Source organism: Hylobates moloch, unplaced genomic scaffold (genome assembly GCF_009828535.3).
Source record: "Hylobates moloch isolate HMO894 unplaced genomic scaffold, HMol_V3 SCAFFOLD_1, whole genome shotgun sequence".
Classification (NCBI taxonomy): domain Eukaryota; kingdom Metazoa; phylum Chordata; class Mammalia; order Primates; family Hylobatidae; genus Hylobates; species Hylobates moloch.
In genome coordinates this window covers 70,512,507-70,534,845 of record NW_026652276.1, presented here as the reverse complement: position 1 = coordinate 70,534,845, position 22,339 = coordinate 70,512,507, and the positions used below count along the sequence as shown (strand labels likewise).

The following is a 22,339-nucleotide window of genomic DNA, read 5'->3' as shown; positions in this document are numbered from 1 at the left end:
TCAGGTTTATTCATTTATATTAAGTATGCCTAGTTTATAAGCCTGTATCTCAAAAGTGATTTCTTTTTCTGTTTTGTAATGAGGCATTCTTTTTTTTTTTTTTTGAGACGGAGTCTTGCTCTCTCGCCCAGGCTAGAGGGCAGTGGTGCGATCTCGGCTCACTGCACCGTCTGCCTCCCGGGTTCAAGAGATTCTCCTGCCTCAGCCTTCCAAGTAGCTGGGATTACAGGCGCCTGCCACCGTGCCTGGCTAATTTTTGTATTTTTAGTAGAGACGGGTTTCACCATCTTGGCCAGGCTGACCTCGAACTCCTGACCTCGTGATCCACCCACCTCGGCCTCCCAAAGTGCTGGGATTACAGGCGTGAGCCACCGTGCCCGGCTGGCATCCTTACTTAATACATTTATTTAAGAGTATGTGGAGAATGACTTGTGCTTTTATGATCTATCAGCATTTTAAATCATACCCCTATTCCACTTCTAATAACCCTATTGTAGGTTTGACAATTTAAGTCACTTCCAACTAAACCTTTTAAAAACCTTTTCTCTTAGGATTTGGTGCTATGGAGAAATTTTTGGTAGAATATAAGAGTGCAGTGGAGAAGAAACTGGCAGAGTACAAATGTAACACCAACACAGCAATTGAACTAAAATTAGGTATGTATGCCATTTCTAAGTGATGTTATGTATATACTGTGTGTGTATATATACTCTTTCATTTTAAATTTGAAGTAAAATTTTATGTAAGAGCAGTTATTTATGCAAATGTATGGTTTTCTACATTTATTGAACATATTCAGATTTTATTGAGTCTTGATTTATGTCACGGAAGGTGTAGATGTTTGACAGGTGGGGCAAATTTTATATAAAAAGGAAATTTTATATAAAAAGGAAAGACGGTGGAGCAAAAAGTAATAAGTATATATAGTTTCAGCCTCTTAAAAATATTTTTTACTTTTTTGCCTATAAGAATAATAAACAATAGCAAATATTGGTGAGGATGTGGAAAAAAACGCTTGTATATTGCTGGTGGGGATGTAAAGTGGTATAACTATTTTGGAAAACGGTTTGGCAATTTTCTTTTCTGTCTTTTTAATTTTCTTTCCTTCCTTCTCTTCTTTACTTTCCTCCCCTCCCCCCCTTTTTTTTCTTTCTCTCTTTCTTTTTTTTTTTTTTTTTTTTTTTTCACCCAGGCTGGATCATGGCCGCCCGGTCACTGCAACCCCCGGTTCACCCATTCTCTGCCTCACCTCGCTACTGGGATCTGAGACGGAGTCTCGCTCTGTCGCCCAGGCTGGAGTGCAGTGGCGTGATCTCGGCTCACTGCAAGCTCCGCCTCCCGGGTTCACGCCATTCTCCTGCCTCAGCCTCTCCGAGTAGCTGGGACTACAGGCGCCTGCCACCACGCCCGGCTAATTTTTGTATTTTTAGTAGAGACGGGGTTTCACCGTGGTCTCGATCTCCTGACCTCGTGATCCGCCTGCCTCGGCCTCCCAAAGTGCTGGGATTACAAGTGTAAGCCACCAGGCCCGGCCCTCTCTTTCTTTTTTAAAGAGACAAGGAAGGCCTCACTCTATCACCCAGGCTGTAGTGCCATGGCATGGTCATAGCTCACTGCTGCCTCCAACCCCTGGGCTCAGGCAGTCCTTCTGCCTCAGCCTGCCAAGTAGCTAGGAGACCACAGGTGTGCACCACCCAAGCCTGGCTAATTTTTATAAAAAAATTTATTTATTTATTTATTTTGAGATGGAGTCTTGCTCTGTCACCCAGGCTGGAGTGCAGTGGCACGATCTCAGCTCACTGCAAGCTCCGCCTCCCGGGTTCACGCCATTCTCCTGCCTCAGCCTCCAGAGTAGCTAGGACTACAGGCGCCCACCACCACGCCCGGCTAATGTTTTCTATTTTTTTTAGTAGAGACGGGGGTTTCACCGTGTTAGCCAGGATGGTCTCGATCTCCTGACCTCGTGATCCGCCTGCCTCGGCCTCCCAAAGTACTGGGATTACAGGCGTGAGCCACCGCGCCCGGCCAAAAAAATTTTTTTTTTTTTGAGATGGAGTTTCGCTCTTTTTGCCCAGGCTGGAGTGCAGTGGCGTGATCTCGGCTCACCGCAACCTCTGCCTCCTGGGTTCTAGTAATTCTCCTGCCTCAGCCTCCCGCATAACTGGGATTACAGGCATGCGCCACCACGCCTGGCTAATTTTTTGTATTTTTAGTAGAGACAGGGTTTCTCCATGTTGGTCAGGCTGGTCTCGAATTACCAACCTCTGGTGATCTGCCCACCTTGGCCTCCCAAAGTGCTGGGATTACAGGCATGAGCCACCACGCCCGGCTTATAAAAATTTTTTCATAGAGATGGACCCTACGTGTCTGTGTGTCCAGGCTCATCTTGAACTCTTGTCTTCAAGCAGTCCCCTGGCTTGGCTTCCCAAAGTGTTGGGATTATAACTGTGAGCCACAGCGCCACTCGTGGTTTGACAGTTTCTTAAGAAGTTAAACATAAATGAATTATATGACTCAGGAGTTATACTGCCAGGTATCTGTCTACTCAAGAGAAATGAAAATGTATGTTCATGCAAAAACTTGTACATGAATGTTCATAGCTGCGTTATTCACAATAGCCAAAAAAATGTAAGAAACCCAGATATATATCAGCTGGAAATGGATAAAGTATAGTGTAGCTATACCACGGAATACTATTTGACAATAAGAAGGAATGAAATTCTGATACCTATTGTAGCGAACCTTAAAAAGATTGTGCTGAGTGAAAGAAACTAAACAAAAACACCATATATTGTGTAATTCCATTTGTATGAAATGTTCAGAAAAGACACATCCACAGAGACAGAAAGTAGTGGTTGCACAGTGGAGCACAGAGTAACTACAAATGGGCCTGACGTTTCTTTTGGGAATTATGGAAACGTTTGAAAGTTAGATTGTGGCACAGCTCTGAATTTGCTAAAATTTTACACTTAGAACAAGTGAAAAATAATATATGCTCATGATTCCTGGTTGCATTACTTTCCATGCCTGAGTTTCCTCATTGTTAATAGTACTTCACAGTGGTTACAAAGATTAAATATGGAGTTAAATATCAGTAAAGTGTTTAAACTCCTTGACATACAGAAAATACTTGGTAAGGGCTGAGTGGAGTGACTGGATGTGGTTGCTGAGATCTGTGTATTTTTTTACATGTCCCCTCATTTTTCGATTACTTCATTCTTTGATACTTTGATTACCTTGGAACATCCTGTTATCTGTTATCTCTGCCCCAGCCTTGGAATCAGCCGTTTCTCCAAGGATCCCTGGTTTCTTTTAGTAGGAAATGTTATTTTATTTTATTTTAGGGACAGAGTCTCACTCAGTCGCCCAGGTAGAGTGCGGTGGTGCGATCTTGGTTCACTGCAACCTCTGCCTCCCAGATTCAAGTAATTCTTGTGCCTCAGCCTCCCTAGAAGCTGGGATTACAGGCATGTGCCACCAGGCCTGGGTAATTTTTTTGTGTTTTTAGTAGAGATGGGGTTTTGCCATGTTGGTCAGGCTGTCTCAAACTGACCAAGTGATCCACCTGCTTCCGTCTCCCAAAGTGCTGGAATTACAGGCATGAGCCACTGCACCCAGCCAGGAAATGGTTTTTTATTTTGAGATGGAGTCTCACTGTCACCCAGGCTGGAGTGCAATGACGTGGTCTTGGCTCACTGAAACCTCTGCCTCCTGGGTTTAAGTGATTCTCGTGCCTCAGCCTCCCAAGTAGCTGGGATTACAGGTGTCCGCCACCACACCCAGCTGATTTTTGTATTTTTAGTAGAGACAGGGTTTCATCATGTTGGCCAGACTGGTCTGGAACTCTTGACCTCAGGTGATCTGAGGCCTCCCAAAGTGCTGGGATTACAGGCATGAGCCACCACCCCCAGCCACAGGAAATGGTATTTTAAAGCCAAGATTTGGGTGCTAAAGCCAAGATCTAGGTGCTAGGTGAACACATTGCTGTTAGTATTGCTCTAACATTAATGAGAACAGGCTTAGTAGATAGAACTTTGTTCCTTACTGTTCAGTCCCTGCCACCTGCATGGTGACTACAGTCTCATTTCTTTGACCAAAATTAGCTTTCCGTGTTCTAGCACTTAATATAAATGGAATTATCCCATATATACTGGCTTTGTGACTGGCTTGTTTCATTAAGCATAATTTTTATGAGGTACATCATATGTTGTCTGTACCAGTAGTTTATTCCCCATTTTTTTTTTTTGAGACGGAGTCTTGCGCTGTTGCCCGGGCTGGAGTGCAGTGGCGCGATTGCGGCTGAATGCAGTCTCCACCTTTTGGGTTCAAGCGATCTTCTGCCTCAGCCTCTGGAGTAGCTGGAATTACAGGCGCCTGCCACCACGCCTGGCTGATTCTTTTGTATTTTTAGGAGAGACGGGGTTTCACTGTGTCAGCCAGGCTGGTCTCGAACTCCTGACTTCATGATCACCTGCCCTGGCCTTCCAAAGTGCTGGGATTACAGGCATGAGCCACCGTGCCCGGCAGTTCATTCGTTTTTATTGCTGAATACTGTTCTGTTGTTGGATACATCATTATTCGCCAGTTAATAGATATTTGAGTTGTTTCTAGTTTTTGGCTGTTATTGTATGAGTTTTTTTGTGGACATATGATTTTATTTTGGATAAATTCCTAGCTGTGGATTTGCTGGGTCAATAGGGTATTTGTATGTTTAACTTTATGGGATACTTGCCAGACTGACTTCCAAAGTACTTTTATACTTATATCAACATTGTATTAGAATTTTGGTTATTCCATATCCTCACCAACATTTTATGTTGTCAGTTTTTAAAGTTTTAGGTATTCTGCTGGGTTTATAGTAGTATTTCTTTGTTAATAGTACTTCATAGTGGTTGTAAAGATTAAATAGGTTTTAATTTTCCTTTCCCTGATAACTAATGCTATTAAGGATTTTTTTTTTTAATGTAGTTATTGACTATCTCCTTTTGGACTCACGTATTCACATCTTTTGCCCATTTTTAAATTAGGTTATTTGTCTTTTTGTTATTAGTTGTAGGTGTTACGTATGGTGGATGAGTCCTTTATGCAGATTACATGTTTTGTGCACATTTTTCTCTCAGTTTGTGGCTTGCCTGTTCATATTCTAAACTTTTTTTGTGTAACCATTAGTTTTTAGTTTTAATCATGTCCAGTTTATTAATTTTAAAAATTTCTATTAGTGTTTTCTGGTTCATGCCTAATATCTTTGTCTACCCCAAGGAGATCATGAAGCTCTCCTAATGTTTTCTTCTGGAAGGTTTTTAGTTTTAGCTTATTAAAATTATGTCCATGATCCATCTCATGTTATTTTTCATGTTCAATATGAGGAAGGGGATTAAGGTTTGTTGTTCCATATGGATATCCACTTGTTTCAGTATAATTTGTGTGAATGCCTTGGTGCGTTTTTAACAAAAACATATTGAACTTACACATGTAGATCTACATCTGGACTTTTCTCATTCATTATCTTATCTCAGTCAATATCGTACTGTCTGGATTAGTGTAACTTTCTAGTGAGTCCTGGTAGTGTCAATCCCACATCTTTATTTTTTCAAGATTGTTTTGATTATTCTTGACCTTATTTCTGTATACATTTTGGAATCAGTGGTTAATTTCTATTTAAAAAGTTCCGACTACTCTTAAGATTACATTGAATCGGCTGGGCGCGGTGGCTCACGCCTGTAATCCCAGCACTTTGGGAGGCCGAGGTGGGCGGATCACAAGGTCAGGAGATCGAGACCATCCTGGCTAACACGGTGAAACCCTGTCTCTACTAAAAATACAAAAAATTATCCGGGCTTGGTGGCGGGCGCCTGTAGTCCCAGCTACTCGGGAGGCTGAGGCAGGAGAATGGCATGAACCCAGGAGGCGGAGATTGCAGTGAGCCGAGATCACGCCACTGCACTCCAGCCTGGGCGACAGAGCAAGACTCCGTCTCAAAAAAAAAAAAAAAAAAAGATTACATTGAATCTAAAATTGAATGTGGGGAGAATTGCTATCTTAATAACATTGAGCCTTCCAGTATATGAACATGACATATTTCTGTATTCTAGAAATGTTTCAGGTTTTCAGTCTTGCATGTATTTTGTTAAATTTATCTGAGTAAATCTACATCTTTTGATTTTTGATGCTTTTAAAAATGGTATACTTTTTAATTTATTTTTTGTTTGTGTGTGACATGTTCTCACTTTGTCACCAAGGATGGAGTGCAGTAGCGTGATCTCCACTCACGGCAACCTCTGCCTCCGGGCTCAAGTGATCCTCTTACCACAGCTTCCCGAGTAGCTGGGACTCCGCATACACCACCATGCCTGGCTAATTTTTGTATTTTTTGTAGAGACAGGGTTTCGCCATGTTACCCAGACGGGTCTTGAACTTCTGGGTTTGAGTGATCTGCCCACCTCAGTCTCTCAAAGTGCTATTACAGATGTGAGCGACTGTGCCTGACCTAAAAATGATATACTTTAAAAATTTTCTCTTCCAATTGCTTGTTTTATGTGCGTGCATGTGCCTATGCATGCACACACAATGGCACAGTTTGTGTAATTGTTTTGTATTCTGCAACCTTGCTAAATTCACTTATTATCGTAGTTTTTTGTATTCTGGGCTTTTTCTGAGAGAGTGTCTTACTCCATTGCCAAGGCTGGAGTACAGTGGCGTGATTGTGGCTCACTATAGCCTTGAGTTCCCAGGCTCAAGTGAACCTCCCACCTCAGCCTCCTGAGTCGCTGGGACTATAGGTGTGTGCCACCATGCTTGGCAAAAAAATTTTTTTTTTTCTAGGGACAGGGTCTCACTATGTTGCCCATGCTGGTCTTGAACTCCTGGGCTCAAGCAGTCCTCTTGCCTCAGCTTCCCAAAGTGCTAGGGTTGCAGGCATAAGCCACCACACCCAGCTATAGGATTTTTTTTTTAAGTATAGATTATTTCAGATTTCCTGCACACACACATTACCTGTTAATGAAGAAACTTACAGTTTTTCTTTGCCTTATACAGTTGTCCATTGGTATCTTCAGGGATTTGGTTCCAGGATCCCCTGTGAATACCAAAATCTGCCGATGCTCCGGTCCATTATACAAAATGCCATAGTGTGGCTGGGCATGGTGGCTCACATCTGTAATCTAGCACTTTGGGAGGTTGAGGCAGACAGATTGCTTGAGCCCAGGAGTTTGAGACCAGCCTGAGCAACATGGCAGAACCCCATCTCTACAAAAAATACAAGAATTAGCCAGGCATGATGGTGTGCATCTTTTTTTTTTTTTTTTTTTTTTTGTGGAGATGGAGTCTTTCTCTGTCCCCCAGGCTGGAGTGCAGTGGCGCGATCTCGGCTCACCGCAACCTCCACCTCCTGGGTTCACGCCATTCTCCTGCCTCAGCCTCCCGAGTAGCTGGGAATACAGGCGCCCGCCAACACGCCCGGCTAATTTTTTGTGTTTTTAGTAGAGACGGGGTTTCACCGTGTTAGCCAGGATGGTCTCGATCTCCTGACCTCGTGATCCGCCCGCCTCAGCCTCCCAAAGTGCTGGGATTACAGGCTTGAGCCACCGCGCCCGGCTGATGGTGTGCATCTTAGTTCCAGCTACTCAGGAGGCTGAGGTGGGAGGATCTGCTTGAGCCCAAGAGTTCCAGGCTGCAGTGAGCTGTGATTGTGCCACTGCACTCCAGTGTGAGTGACAGAGTGAGACCCTGTCTCAATAGATAGATAGCCATATAGCTGGGCACGGTGGCTCACTCCTATAATACCAGCACTTTGGGAGGCTGAGGCAGAAGTTTGAGAAGACAAGCCTGGTCAACATGGTGAAATTCCATCTCTACTTAAAAATACAAAAATTAGCTGGGCGTGATGGCACACACCTGTAATCCCAGCTACTTGGGAGGCTGAGGCAGGAGAATTGCTTGAGACCAGGAGGTGGAGGATGCAGTGAGCCGAGATTGTGCCACTGCACTCCAGCCTGGGCGACAAAGCAAGACTGTGTCTCGGGGGGTAAAAATAGCCATATAGTACAGTCAGCTCTTTGTATCTGCAGATTCTGTATTTGAGGATTCAGCCAATCTCATGTTGATCCGTAATTGGTTGAATCAGTGGATGTGGAACCTGCATATATGGAGAGCCACCTGTGTTTCATTTTCTTACCTTACTGCACTGGCCAGAACCTCTATTACAATGTCAAATGGAAGTAATGGAGTAGACCTCCTTGCCTTATTCCCAATTTAAGAAGGAAAATTTTAAGCCTTTCACCATTCACTATGATGTTAGCTATAGGTTTTTCATATGTGCCCTTTATCAGGTTGAGGAAGTTTCTTTCTATTCCTAGTTTGGTGAGAGTTTTTATTATGAAAGTGTTACATTCTGATGCTTTTTCTTTATCAAGATAATCATAAGATTTTTCTCCTTTAATTCTGATAACGCGGTGAATTACATTGATGAGGTTTTAAGTGTTAAATTAGCCTTGCATGCCAGTGTATTATCCCTTTTGTGCTTTGCTGGATTTGACTTGGCAATGTTTTGTTAAGACTCTTTGTTCATGACAGGTGATGGTTTCTTTTTTTCATACGTCTTTGCTTGATTTTGGTATCAAGGTTTCCTGGCCTCATAAAATGAGTTGGGAACTGTTTCTTCTCTATCTTCTGGAAGAATTTGTATAAGACTGCATTATTCCTTTAAACATTCAGTAGCATTCACCAGTGAAGTTTTATGTGCCTTGAGTTTTCTTTGTTGGAAGGTTTTTAACTATACATCTAATAAATAGATTTAATACTATTCTGATTTTCTGTTTCTTCCTGTGTCAGTGTTGGTCATTTTTGTCTTTTAAAGCGTTTCTCTATTTTATCTAACTTTCTTGGCAGAAAGTTGCTTACAGTATTCCCCTGTTACCATTTAAATGACTGTAGAGCCAGGTGCAGTGGCTTAGACCTGTAATCCCAGATCTTTGGGAGGCCAAGGCAGAAGGATCACTTGAGCCCAAGAGTTCAAGGCCAGCCTGGGCAAGATAATGAAACCTTGTCAATAAAATAAAATTTAAAAATTAGCCAAGCATGGTGGCGTGCACCCATAGTCCTAGCTACTTGGGAGGCTGAGGTGGGAGGATCACTTGAGCCGGAGAGGTGGAGGTTACAGTGAGCTGGGATCATCGCACTGTACTCCAGTCTGGGTGACAGAGCCAGACGCTGTCTCAAAAAATAAAATAAGTGACTCTAGAATCTATAATCCCTTCTTGGGGGTATTGATAATTCTTTTTCTCTTTGTCTTTTAATGTCTCCCTAAAAGTTTATCAATCTTACTGATCATTTCAGCATTGCCTTTGTCTGTTATTTATCTGTTTTCTTAATCTTTATAAATTCTTTCATTCTTCTTACTTTGGGTTAATTTTTTTTTTCCTTCTTTTGAACAAGGTCTTGCTCTGTTGCCCAGGCTGGAGTGCAGTGGTGTGATCATGGCTCACTGTAGCCTCAACCTCCTGGCTCAAGTGACCCTCTCACCTCACCCTCCCGAGTAGCTGAGACTACAGGTGTATGCCACCACACTCAGCTAACTTTTGTATTTTTTTTTGTAGAAATGGAGTCTCACTATGTTGCTCAGGGTGGTCTCGAATTCCTGGGCTCAAGTGATCCTCCTGCCTTGGCCTCCCAAAGTGTTAGGACTGCAGGCATGAGCCACTTTACCTGGTCTAATTTGCTTTTTTTAAGATCTTTCTTTTTAAAGTAGATGTGTATATAATTAACTTTAAACTTTCCTTTTCTAATATTAGCATTAATGTTATAAATTTACCTCTAGTTGCAGTGAGCCAAGATCACATCACTGCACTCCAGCCTGGGTGACAGAGCAAGACTCCGTCTCAAAAAAAAAAAAAAAGAAAAAGAAAAAAATTACCTCTAAATATTGATATAGTTGTATCCCACCAATTCTGTTATGTTCTATTTTTATTGCTCAATTCAAAATATTTTTAAATTTCCCTTGTGACTTCTTTTTTGACCCATGAGTTACATAGTAGAGTGTTACTTAATTTCCAAATATTTGAGACTTTTCTAGCTGTCTTATTGTCACTGATTTCTGAATTAGTTCTGTCAAGGTCAGACAATATAGCCTTATTTCAGTCCTTTTAAATTCATTGAGCCTTGTTTTATAGCTTATCATATAGGATCTGTTTGGTCAGTGTCCTAGGTGCACTGAAAAATAATTTATAGTCTGCAGTTTTATGTAGTGTTCTATAAGTGTAAATTGACTTAATAGTATTAAAGTCTTTTATATTTTTACTGACTTTCTAGCAATTAGGACAATTGAGAAAACTGTCGAAATCTCCAGCTGGAATTGTGGATTGTCCGTGTCTTCAGTCATTAATTTTTGCTTGATGTATTTGCAGCTCTGATATTAGGTACATACAGATTTAGACTTCCTTTGTCTTCTTGGTGAATTGACCTTACTCATTATAAAATGTTCCATCTTTATCTCTGTCCCCTCTTTAACCCATCTTGCCTCATATTTAAGTCTACTTTGTTAGATATTAATATAGAAATGAGAATGTTTTAAACTTGTGAGAAATAACAGCATGTTTATTTGCTGATGCCAGTGATCTATCAGAGAAGGGGGAAATAATATAGGAGTATTTCTGGGAGTATCAGAGAAGGGGAGTATTTGTTGAGTAATATCCTTGACAATATAAGAAGGGGAAGTATTTTATTAATCAATGGAAGGATTAGCCTTAGATAGGATCATGGAGAATTTCTACCATAACAAGATGAAGGAGGGTATACAGGAAGTGCTGCAGTAAGTTAGAAGGTATAGATGAAGCATTTTGTGCAGTTTCTTTTCTGAATGCTTCTGTTTCCTAAGTGAGATAGGAAGCAAGGTCATCTGTGGAGAATGTGCTTAAAGAAGGCATTGGAGGTTTGAGGAAATAGTCATCTAGGTGAGTGGGAGGAGTGAGTAGACTTGGGAACTGTTACGATTGTCAGGTAGCACTAAGGGCCCACTTCAAGTTAGTTCTCATGAATGTGAAGTGAGGTCAGCCACGTCCAGATGAAAGTGTGCCACAAAGAATAGACATATAGTCAAATTTAACTAGAGTGGGGTTTTTTTTTTTTTTTTTTTTTTTTTGAGATGGAATTTTGGTCTTTGTCGTCCAATCTGGAGTGCAATGGCGTGATCTCAGCTCACTGCAACCTCCGCCTCTGGAGTTCAAGCGATTCTCCTGCCTCAGCCTCCCAAGTAGTTGGGATTACAGGCGCCCACCACCACGCCTGGTTAATTTTTGTATTTTTAGTAGAGGCAGGGTTTCGCCATGTTGGCCAGGCTGGTCTCAAACTCCTGACCTCAAGTGATCCATCCGCCTCGGCCTCCCAAAGTGCTGGGATTACAGGCGTGAGCCACCACGCCTGGCCTAGAGTGGGTTTTTTTTTTTTTTTTTACCAGGCTGCTATGAAAAAAATTAAGGCCAAGGGGTTGAGGATGTTTAGGATGGAGTAATAACATTGATGGGCCATGGAATTCTGCACTGGAAAGGGAGGAAAATTAGGATATGAAGTAGAAGAGGGACAGTGAAATTATGTTCAAATCAATTCATTGTGGCCAAGCACGGTGGCTCATGCCTATAATCCCAGCACTTTGGGAGGCAGAGGCGGGTGGATCACCTGAGGTCAGGAGTTCGAGACCAGCCTGGCCAACATGGTAAAACCCCGTCTCTACTAAAAATACAAAAATTAGCTGGGCATGGTGGCACATGCCTGTAATCTTAGCTACTTGGGAGGCTGAGGCAGGAGAATCGCTTGAACCTCAGAGGCCAAGGTTGCTGTGAGCTGAGATGCTGAGATGGTGCCACTGCACTCCAGCCTGGGCAACAAGAGCACAACTCTGTCTCCAAAAAAAAAAAAAAAAAAAAGACAAAATTCATTTTAAGTCTTGGTGGGGGTTGAAGAATTGTTAGATTTGGGGTATGGTTGGGTGTGGTGGTTCATGCTTGTAATCCCAGCACTTTGGGAGGCCAAGGCAGGAGGATCACTTTAGCGCAGGAGTCTGAGACCAGCTTGGGCAACATAGGGAGACCCCATTTCTACAAAAAATAAAATATTAGCCGGGTGTGGTGGTGCATGCTTGTGGTCCCAGCTACTCAGGAGGCTGAGCCCAGGAGGTTGAGGTTGCAGTGAGCTGTGATTGGTTGTGCCACCACACTCCAGCCTTGGTGACAGAGCCAGACCCTGTCTCAAAAAACAAAAAACAAAACAAAACAAAACAAAAGAATTGGGGGGTATAGGGAGTGAGGTAGGAAGATAAGTGGTGATGGTAAGATGGTACAATGTTTGAAATAGAGATTAAGGAGGTATAATTGTCAATAATGATAAATAAAGGCTAGGGCACGTCATGAGAATAAGTAGCTGAGGTACAGTAAAGACAAAATTCTCAGGGAGGAATCAAGGAACTCCAAGGCTGGATTGGGAGATTGATTTTCATTAATTTTGAAGTTACCAAGATTTAAGTCAGATGTAGTGTCGGAAAGTGCAGCAGTGAGCCTGGAGCTAAATTATTCGAAGAATGAGGGAGAGAGGTGGAACATTAGCTTCAAAGTGGTTTATTCTTAGGGTGTGGGGAGAGAGACATTAGTCTGAAACCAGCAATGAGGAGCAAGGAGGATACCTTGTTCTAGTAGTATGAAGATAGAGTAAACAACCACTACCTGAGAGGTCTGTAAGACAGGAGCATTCTTAGGGGAGAGCCATGTGTGCCAAAGAACTGTTAGCGCAAGATAGGAGAGCATTTGGTAAAGAGGTTGGGGATGTGGAGAATTTTGGTGGTAACTGACCTCTAAGTTTCACAGTGATCACAATGAGTTGGGAAGGGGTGGCAAATTAGATGAGTAGTTTTATACTACTGTATAGGGATGAGAATCCCAGTGATAAGGGAGTTTTTAAGAATTGGACTGCTGTTAATGGGAATAAAGAGTGTGATGGGATTAATTATGGCGTCTCTAGGGAATATTTAATGTTGAGATACCTCATCTTGAAGATTGTTTGTGCTGATGGGAATGTTGCCAGCACACTGGGGCCACTCTTGTGTTTTAAAATTATATAATTAAGCTTGTTTTTCAATTTAGCATGGCTAGGAAAAGATGTATCGGGCAGTATGCTAAGATTTCAGTTATTTAAAGAACACAGGATTATGAATAAACTTATAGTCCAGAATACAGTTAGATAGTATACCCCGTGGGGGCCAGAATCCATTTATGTCTGCATTATGAGCACCTGTTGATAGATCATATATATTAAATGTGTTAAATACTTAAGTATTTATTTATTTGAGATAGGGTCTGGCTCTGTTGCCCAGGCTGGAGTGCAGTGGTGTGATCTCAGTTCATTGCAACCTCTGCCTCCCAGGCTCAAGTGATCCTTCCACCTCAGCCTCCCGAGTAGCTGGGACCGCAGATGTGTGCCACCACGCCCAGCGAATTTTCGTATTTTTTGTAGAGTTAGGGTTTCGCCGTGTTGCCCAAGCTGGTCTTGAACTCTTATGTATTTATTAAACAAGCTTTAAAAATTGATTAAAATAATGTGCCTTGGTGATTTCTTAATTTTACTTCTGGTTAATAAGACATGTAGACTATATCTTCTTTCATGCATTTGGCCTCTCCAAAAACTACTGAAGTGATTCTAAGAACTAGGAAGTATATGAACTTACTGCCATACATGGTGGTTCGTGCCTATAAAAGGTGGTGCCACTGACAGGGACACAAAGATTAGAGGGGAGAGCTGACTCTGGTGGTACTGTTGTTGCTGGTGATAGTTGAAGCCAGGAAAAAAGATGAGCTCTTAAAGGAACACACTGTGAAAGAAGGGCAGACCAAGGGCCAAGTCTTGGAAAATGCCTATGTCTAAGGGAGTGGAAGCAAAAGAAACCAGGTTAAGTCAGAAAAACAAGGAGGTATAGTATATAAGTGAGAAAGGAAGAATAATATTTCAGGTAGAAAAAGTTTAATAACATCTACTGTTATGGAGTTCAAGGAGAGTGAAGAAAAGCAAAACAGCACTAATTGTAGAATAAAGTCATTAGTAACTCTGAAATAGCAGTAGCATGATGGTTAATTATAGTAACTGAGCTGTAGGAAAAAGGGTGGCTGAGGGAGGAGGATCACTTGAAGCCAGGAGTTTGAGGCCAGCCTAAGCAACATAGCGAGACCTTTTCTCTTAAAAAAAATTAAACAATTAGCCAAGTGTGTGGCACACACATATAGTCTCAGCTACTTGGGAGACTTGAGCACAGGAGATCAAGGCTGCAGTTAGCTAGGATTGTACACTGCACTCCAGCCTAGGCAACAGAGCAAGACCCCATCTATCTTATCTGTCTATCTACTGATTCATTCTCTCTCTCTCTCTCTCTCTTTAAAAGAACTATATATAAGAGTAGAAACAATAGGGCAGGGCAGGCATGGTGGCTCACACTTACAATCCCAGCACTTTGGGAGGCCAAGGTAGGAGGATTGCTTGAGGCTAGAGGAGTTCAAAACCAGTCTGGGCAACATAGCAAGACTCTGTCTCTACAAAAGAAAGAAAGAAGCAACAGTAAATATATTCAAAAGGAAGAATCATTGCAGGCCCTGTGTTCTATATAGCAGCAGTCCCCAACTTTTTTGGCACCAGGGACCAGTTTAGTGGAAGATAATTTTTTTTCAGACCAGGGAGGGAGGTTTGGGGGGAATGGTTTTGGGATGATTCATGCGCATTACATTCATTGTACACTTTTTCTATTATTACATTGTAATTATAATGAAATTATTATACACCTCACAGTGGAATCAGTGGAAACCCTGAGCTTGTTTTCCTGCAACTGGACAGTCCCATCTGGGGGTGATGGATACAGTGACACCTGAAGTGCATTGCTTAGGTCCAGTCTACTCTGTAGTCTCGTTTTGGTTACTGTCATTGCAGAAAACCCTGCCTCACAAAGATAAGATGTTGAGAATGGAAGCAGGCTTTTCAATACTTTTCTGGCAATCTCAGAAGTGTGTTCTGCCTTGATTTTAATCCAGAACATAAGGAGATTTGAAGTTGTCTGAAACATTTTTTTTTTTGAGACAGGGTCTTGCTCTGTTGTCCACGCTGCAGTGCAGTGGTGCAATCTCAGCTCACTGCAACCTCCACTTCCTGGATTCAAGCGATTCTCATGCCTCAGCCTCCCAAGTAGCTGGGACTACGGGTGCATACCACCAAACCCCACTAATTTTTGTAATTTTAGTAGAGACGGGGTTTCGCCATGTTGCTCAGGCTGGTCTTGAACCCCTGGACTCAAGTGATTCGCCTGCCTCGGCCTCCCAAAGTGCTGGGATTACAGATGTGAGCCACCACGCCCAGCTTCAAACACACTTTTAAGGCCACCTTCATTTGCAGTCTTGAGCAGTTGACCCTATTCCAGCACGGACAAAGTCGATTCACCTGACTTATTCAAAAATGGGTCACGGATCCATTCCTTCCCAGTTCAGGGTTCTTTTGTGGTTGGGAAGTAATGCTCAAACTCTTTTGAAAGCTGAGATAGGTGATCGTGCACCAGCTGGGAGTAAGAGGACCCTGTGAGCCAGGGCCTTTTAAAATCTCTGCTAATGTTTGAAACATGTCAACAAACCCAGTGTTCACTCGTCACCCTCATACTTCCGCTTTGGCTTTGAATGCAGCCACTTTATCTGCCAACTTGAACACAATTGTTGTTCTCCCTTGAAGTGATAGATCAAGTTTGTTAAGCAGGTTGAATATGTCACAAAAATAAGCAAGTTTTGGCCGGGCGCGGTGGCTCACGCTTGTAATCCCAGCACTTTGGGAGGCCGAGGCGGGCGGATCACGAGGTCAGGAGATCGAGACCACGGTGAAACCCCGTCTCTACTAAAAATACAAAAAATTAGCCGGGCGTGGTGGTGGGTGCCTGTAGTCCCAGCTACTCGGAGAGGCTGAGGCAGGAGAATGGCGTGAACCCGGGAGGCGGAGCTTGCAGTGAGCCGAGATTGCGCCACTGCACTCCAACCTGGGCAACAGAGCGAGACTCCGTCTCAAAAAATTAAAAAAAAAAAAAAAAATAAGCAAGTTTTGTGACCCATTCTGTGTCACTGAAATGTGCTGCCTGTCGTGACTGTTTTTCTAAAAGAAATCTCTGGAGTGGCTGTTGTAACTCAAAAACTTTAGCCAGTGATCTACTTTTAGAAAGCTATCTCACTTCTGTGTATAAAAGAAGATATGTGTGCTCTGTGTCCATCTCCTCACAGAGTAATGTGAACAGGTGTGAGGTAAGGGCATATACTTTAATGTGGTTGATAATTTTAATTACGTCCTGCAAAATGTTAAGTTCAGGTGACATTTTTTAGATAGCCAGCATTACTCAATGGATGAAATAGTGTGTAGACTCACATTTGGAAGCATCTTCTTTTTCTTTTCTTTCTTTTTTTTTTTTTTTTTGAGACAGGGTCTCACTTTATTGCACAAGCTGAGTGCTCTGGCGTAGTCATGGCTCATTGTAGCCTCAACTTCCTGAGCTCAAGCAGTTCTGCCTGGGACTACAGGCACATGCCACCACACCCAGCTAATTTTTTATTATTTGTAGAGAAAGGGTATCACTGTGTTGCTCAGGCTAGTCTCAAACTCTTGGACTCAAGCAATCCTCCCACCTCAGCCTCCAAAAGTGCTGGGATCACAGGCATGAACCACTGCGTCCGGCCAAGGTGACCTCTTTGACCTGAATAATGAAACCAGAAAGCTGTCCAGTCATGGCAGCCACTTTGTCCATGCATATACCAACACAAAATGACCAATTCAGTTTCCCTGATGTGTAATCATTCAAAGACTTGAATAGTTCTGCAGTGTGGTATTGGTTGGCAAGAAACGTATCCTCATGCACATCCTCCTGAAAAATATATTGAACAGAAACAAGCATTGTTGCCTTGTTGTCAGCATTGGTAGACTCGTCAACCTGGGTTGTGCACCATGATGACTCAACCCTCTCTAACAATTGTGCCTCAATATCCCCTGCTATTTCATTAGTTCTTCTAGTTATGGTATGAGCCTAAGGAGGAACATGCGCCACCCTTTGAATTGGAGCTTCTCCTAAAAGTTCACGACAAATGTCCTTAGCAGCAGGCAGGATTAACTCTTCACCAGTAGTAAAGGGCTTCTTAGTTTTTTTTTTTTTTTTTTTGAGACGGAGTCTCGCTCTGTCCCCCAGGCTGGAGTGCAGTGGCGCAATCTCGGCTCACTGCAAGCTCCGCCTCCCGGGTTCACGCCATTCTCCTGCCTCAGCCTCTCCGAGTAGCTGGGACTACAGGCACCCGCCACCATGCCCGGCTAATTTTTTGTATTTTTAGTAGAGACGGGGTTTCACCATGGTCTCGATCTCCTGACCTCGTGATCCGCCCGCCTCGGCCTCCCAAAGTGCTGGGATTACAAGCGTGAGCCACCGCGCCCGGCCCGGCTTCTTAGTTTTAGCAATGTGGTTAGCCATTAAGAATGAAGTTCTCACTGCAGACACATTTGATGAAGTGGTGGCCTTCAATAAATTGCTTCTGTTCTTCGTGTTCATGTTTTTTTCTTTTGAAAACTCCAGAGGCTTGTCTTTTAATGCAGGATGCTTGGTCTCAATGTAACTAAGCAGTTTTGAAGGTTTTGTGGCTTTGTTGGATAGCTGGTCACCATGTACTGTACAAAGAGGGCTTGGAGAATGTGAATCACCTGTTGCAGTGAACCCGTAATTTAAGTAGGACTCTTGGTATTTTAAATGCAGCTTTCTTTTTGTTGGCAGTCTTAGAGTCTTCTGCTGTCTCGTCATTGGGTCTTTCCCCTTTTTCAAAGAAGCTCTCCAGTGACATTTGTTTTTCACTCATTTTGGCTAGGGTTAGCAAAAAGACTTACCAAAACTGTGACTGAGACAAGTGTACAGTGTGAGAAAGAGGCACAGATGGAAGTCGCAAATAAAACAATGGGTTGGCAACATGGGACTAAAATAAATGTTGGATTCTGACTTAAAGCCTGCCACTAGATGCACCTGTGCAATGGAACTACATGAACTCATTTGCCATTATAAAGCCTGCCACCAGATGCAGCTTAGTTGTCACTTGCCACTCACTACTCACTGATAGGGTTGGTGGTTTTTTTGTTGTTGTTTTGTTTTTTTTTTTGAGACAGAGTCTTGCTCTGTTGCCCAGGCTGGAGTGCAGTGGCATGATCTTGGCTCACTGCAACCTCCACCTCCTGGGTTCAAGTGATTCTCCTGCCTCACCCTCTAGAGTAGCTGTGATTACAGGTGTGTGCCACTACAGCCGGCTAAGTTTTGTATTTTTAGTAGTGACGGGGTTTCTCCTTGTTGGCCAGGCTGGGCTGATAGGGTTTTGATATGAGTCTGCAAGCAATTGATTTATTATGGTTTCTTTGCAGTCAGACCTCTCTGCTAACATTAATCTGTATTTGCATCCGCTGTGCATCTCCTGCTGTGCAGCCTCATTCCTAACAGGCCACAAACCGATACATGGGGTTTGGGGGCCCCTCCTATAGAGCAATAAGGTGCCATTTAGTATTCCAGGCCCTGAGCTTCATTTTTCTACAAAAGTGTGAGTGACATAGATTTTGTTTTTGTTTTTTGAGATGGAGTCTTGCTGTGTCACCCAGGCTGGAGTGCAGTGGCTCGATCTCGGCTCACTGCAACCCCTGCCTCCTGGGTTCAAGCGATTCTCCTAGTTCAGCCTTCTGAGTAGCTGGGATTACAGGTGCACACCACCACACCCAGCTAAGTTTTGTAATTTTAATAGAGACGGGGCTTCACCATGTTGGCCAGGCTGGTCTCAAACTCCTGACCTCAGGTGATCCACCTGCCTCGGCCTCCCAAAGTGCTGGGATTACAGGCATGAGCCACTGTGCCCAGCTGCGACATAGGTTTTTAGTGCTTATTTTGAATTGGTTCAGTTTTTTATACTGTATATTTTTTCTGAGTATTGCGGTAATACATATTTTGCAGAAAATTTGGAAAGTACATAAAAGTATATGAAATAAAAATTATCCATAATTCATCACTCAAAATACCTACCTCTGTATTATAATTTGGGGTGTTTTCTTCTAGTATTTTTTATTATATATTCATTTCTATTGTTTCACTTTTGTAAAATCGAGGTTACCGTATCATGTTCTGTTCATTTAACTCTGCATTGTGAACATTTTCCTATGTTTGTCGTGATAACATGTTTAATAATTATGTAAGCCATTTCATGTGTTTACTGTAATTTATTTAATCATTCACCTGTGACATTTGGGTTGCTTGTTTGCTGTACTACCATAACTGCCTTATAAAGACTTGAAGATATTTAATGTTTCTGATATCCTGGAGAAAGTTCACATTTTGTACATGTTATGTCACACTGATTGAACCTTAAATCTGCTAAATACCAACTTTTAGTTCCTATTTTCTGTGGACCAAATTTTATGGGAAAATATTAAAACCTCACTAATTTGGATGACAGGGGCATCAGAAGAAGGCCAATCTGAATTTTAGAAATTATTATCATAACTAGGCTTAAGACAACTTTTCTTACTCATTACTTGTTCTTTTCTCTATGTCTTTTTACCCATCAGTACCAAAATGTCATATAATATACATATTAGTTTGAAAATTAATTTTTCAGAATTTCTAGATTTTCCAAACATTTTCAAACATTAGAGATGTAGTAGTTGTGAATTTTTAGGTTAATGAGTCTGGACATATTTGACTATTTTTTTTTAACTATTACGGGCATACAAAAAATACAGTGCTGTCTGGGCACAGTGGCTTTGCCTGTAATCCCAACACTTTGGGAGGCTGAGGCGGGCAGATGACCTGAGGTCAGGAGTTTGAAACCAGCCTGGCCAACATGGCGAAACCCCATCTCTACTAAAAATACAAAAATTAGCTGGGCGCTAATTTTTGGGTGGTGGGTGCCTGTAATCCCAGCTACTCGGGAGGCTGAGGCGGGAGAATCACTTGAACCCGGGAGGTGGAGGTTGCAGAGAGCCGAGATCATGCAATTGCACTCCAGCCTGGGCGACAGAGAGAGACTCTGTCTCAAAAAAAAAAAAAGGAAACTAAGCAATATCTCTGATTCCATCACTCTGCTTTTTCAAATCTTAACATTTGTCTGCATTTGCCTAGACCTCTTTTTTTCTTTAAATTTTTGTTATGAAAAATTTTAAACACAGAACAATTGAGAGAATAAAACAATACTCATGTATATTTAACACCTAGATTCAACAGTTAACATTTTGCCATATTTGCTTTAGTATGTGTGTAGTTTTGCTGAATTATTTGACAGTAGGTATCTAAACATCATGACACTTCCCTATAGTATATCTCCTAATATATGGACATTCATATATATATATATATATATCTCCATAATACTGTTATCACACTTAAGAAAATTAATGGTAATTTTTTCAATACTGTGTAATTTCTGGTTTCCCTAGTTGCCATCAAAACACTAATAGCTTTTAAAAAAATTAGTCCAGGCATGGTGGCTCATGCCTGTAATTCCAGCACTTTGGGAGGCTGAAGTGGGAGGATGGCTTGAGTCCAGAAATTGGATACGAGCCTGGGCAACAAAGTAAGACCCCCATCTCTACAAAAAATTTTAAAAATTAGTTGTTCATGGTGGTTTGCGCTTGTAGTCTCAGCTACTTGAAAGGCTGAGGCGGGAAGATCTTTTGAGCCCAGGATTTCAAGGTTGCAGTGAGCTGTGATTGTGCCACTGCCAGCCTAGGTGACAAGGAGACCCTGTCTCAAAAGAAAAAATAAAAATAAATAAAAAAATAAACAAGGATCCAGTAAGGGATTATGCACTGCATTTGGTTGTAATGTTTCTTAAATAATCTCCTTTAATGCAGAGCAGTCCCTTTCCGGCCACATGCAACTTTTCCCCTACATGACATTGATTTATTTGGGAGAGTAAAGTCATTGCACAGATAAATGTACGTTCTGGATTTGTGTTTTTCCTTTTGATACTAGTTTAACTTCCTCCTCTATCCTCTGTATTTCCTGTAAATTGGAAGGTAAAAAGCTTGATTAGATTAAGATAAAATTTTTGGTGAGAAAAGTTCATGGGTGATGTGGCATACAGTTGGTCCTTGAACAACACGACTTGAACTGTGTGGGTCCACTTACACATGGACTTTTTTTTCTACCAAATACAGATAGAAAATACAGTGTTTGGGACACCAGACAGAACTACAGGACTTGAGTATCATGGATTTTGGTACAGTCAGGGGTCGTGGAGCCAGTCTTTTGAGTATACTGAGGGATGACTGTACTTCATATTGCATTGAATCAGGAGGCACATAATGTTGTTCTGTCCCACAATGAATGATGCTAAGTTAGATCATTTGGAAAGGAGGTGACTACCAGATTTCTACAGTGAAAGTATACCTTTTCTTCTGTAAATTAGTAATCTGCTGGTGATACTTTGGCATGCAGGGAATGACCTGGTCTGTGAGGACAGTGTTAAGAAATTTTTCATCTACAGTTTATCTTCTTTTTCCCCCTGAGACGGAGTCTCACTCGGTCACCCAGGCTGGAGTGCAGTGGCACAATCTCAGCTCAATGCAACCTCCTCCTCCCAGGTTCAAGCGATTCTCATGCCTCAGCCTCCAGAGTAGTTGGGATTATAGGGACCCACCACCATGCCTGGCTAATTTTTGTATTTTAGTAGAGACAGTGTTTCACCATGTTGGTTAGGCTGGTCTTGAACTCCTGACTTCAAGTGATCCGCCTGCCTCGGCCTCCCAAAGTGCTGCGATTACAGGTGTGAGCCACCGCGCCCAGCTCTCCAATTTATCTTTTCATTCTTCAATTGCTTAAGAATTTTTTAATGAATAAAATTTTCTTCCTAAGATAAATTTTATCAGGGAACTGTCTAGTATTTCAGTACTCACAACAAATACAAATAAAAATAATAAAAGGATACCCATTCCATCTTAGATTGATAGAAATTAAAATTGAGGGTACAGAGTATCCTTGAGTACAGCAGAGTGTTCTCAAGGGTGTAGGGAGCAAAGGAGTTTACAAGCTATGGGTATATAAACTGCTTGTGGGTGTATAAACTGTTAGAATATTTTTATAGGGCACTTTAGCTAGCTAGCTATCTATCTGTAATTTTTTTTTTTTTTTTTTTTTGAGACAGTCTCTGTCGCCCAGGCTGGAGTGCAGTGGCATGATCTTGGCTCATTGCAACCTCTACCTCCTAGATTTAAGTGATTCTCCTGCCTCAGTCCTCCAAGTAGCTGGGACTACAGGCATGCGCCACCATGGCTAGCCAATTTTTTT

General features: G+C 42.1%; 1 protein-coding gene across 6 annotated transcripts in view; it reads left to right on the top strand.

Moving 5' to 3' along the window:
* Positions 1 to 22,339, top strand: part of HAT1 (histone acetyltransferase 1) — a 70,630-nt gene that overhangs the window by 2,580 nt on the left and 45,711 nt on the right. For all 6 annotated transcript variants that reach the window (XM_032755371.2, XM_058441160.1, XM_058441157.1 and 3 more), the window contains one exon: positions 552 to 656. In XM_032755371.2, the coding sequence (XP_032611262.1) occupies positions 552 to 656 (105 nt within the window). The remainder of the gene's footprint in view (positions 1 to 551; positions 657 to 22,339) is intronic.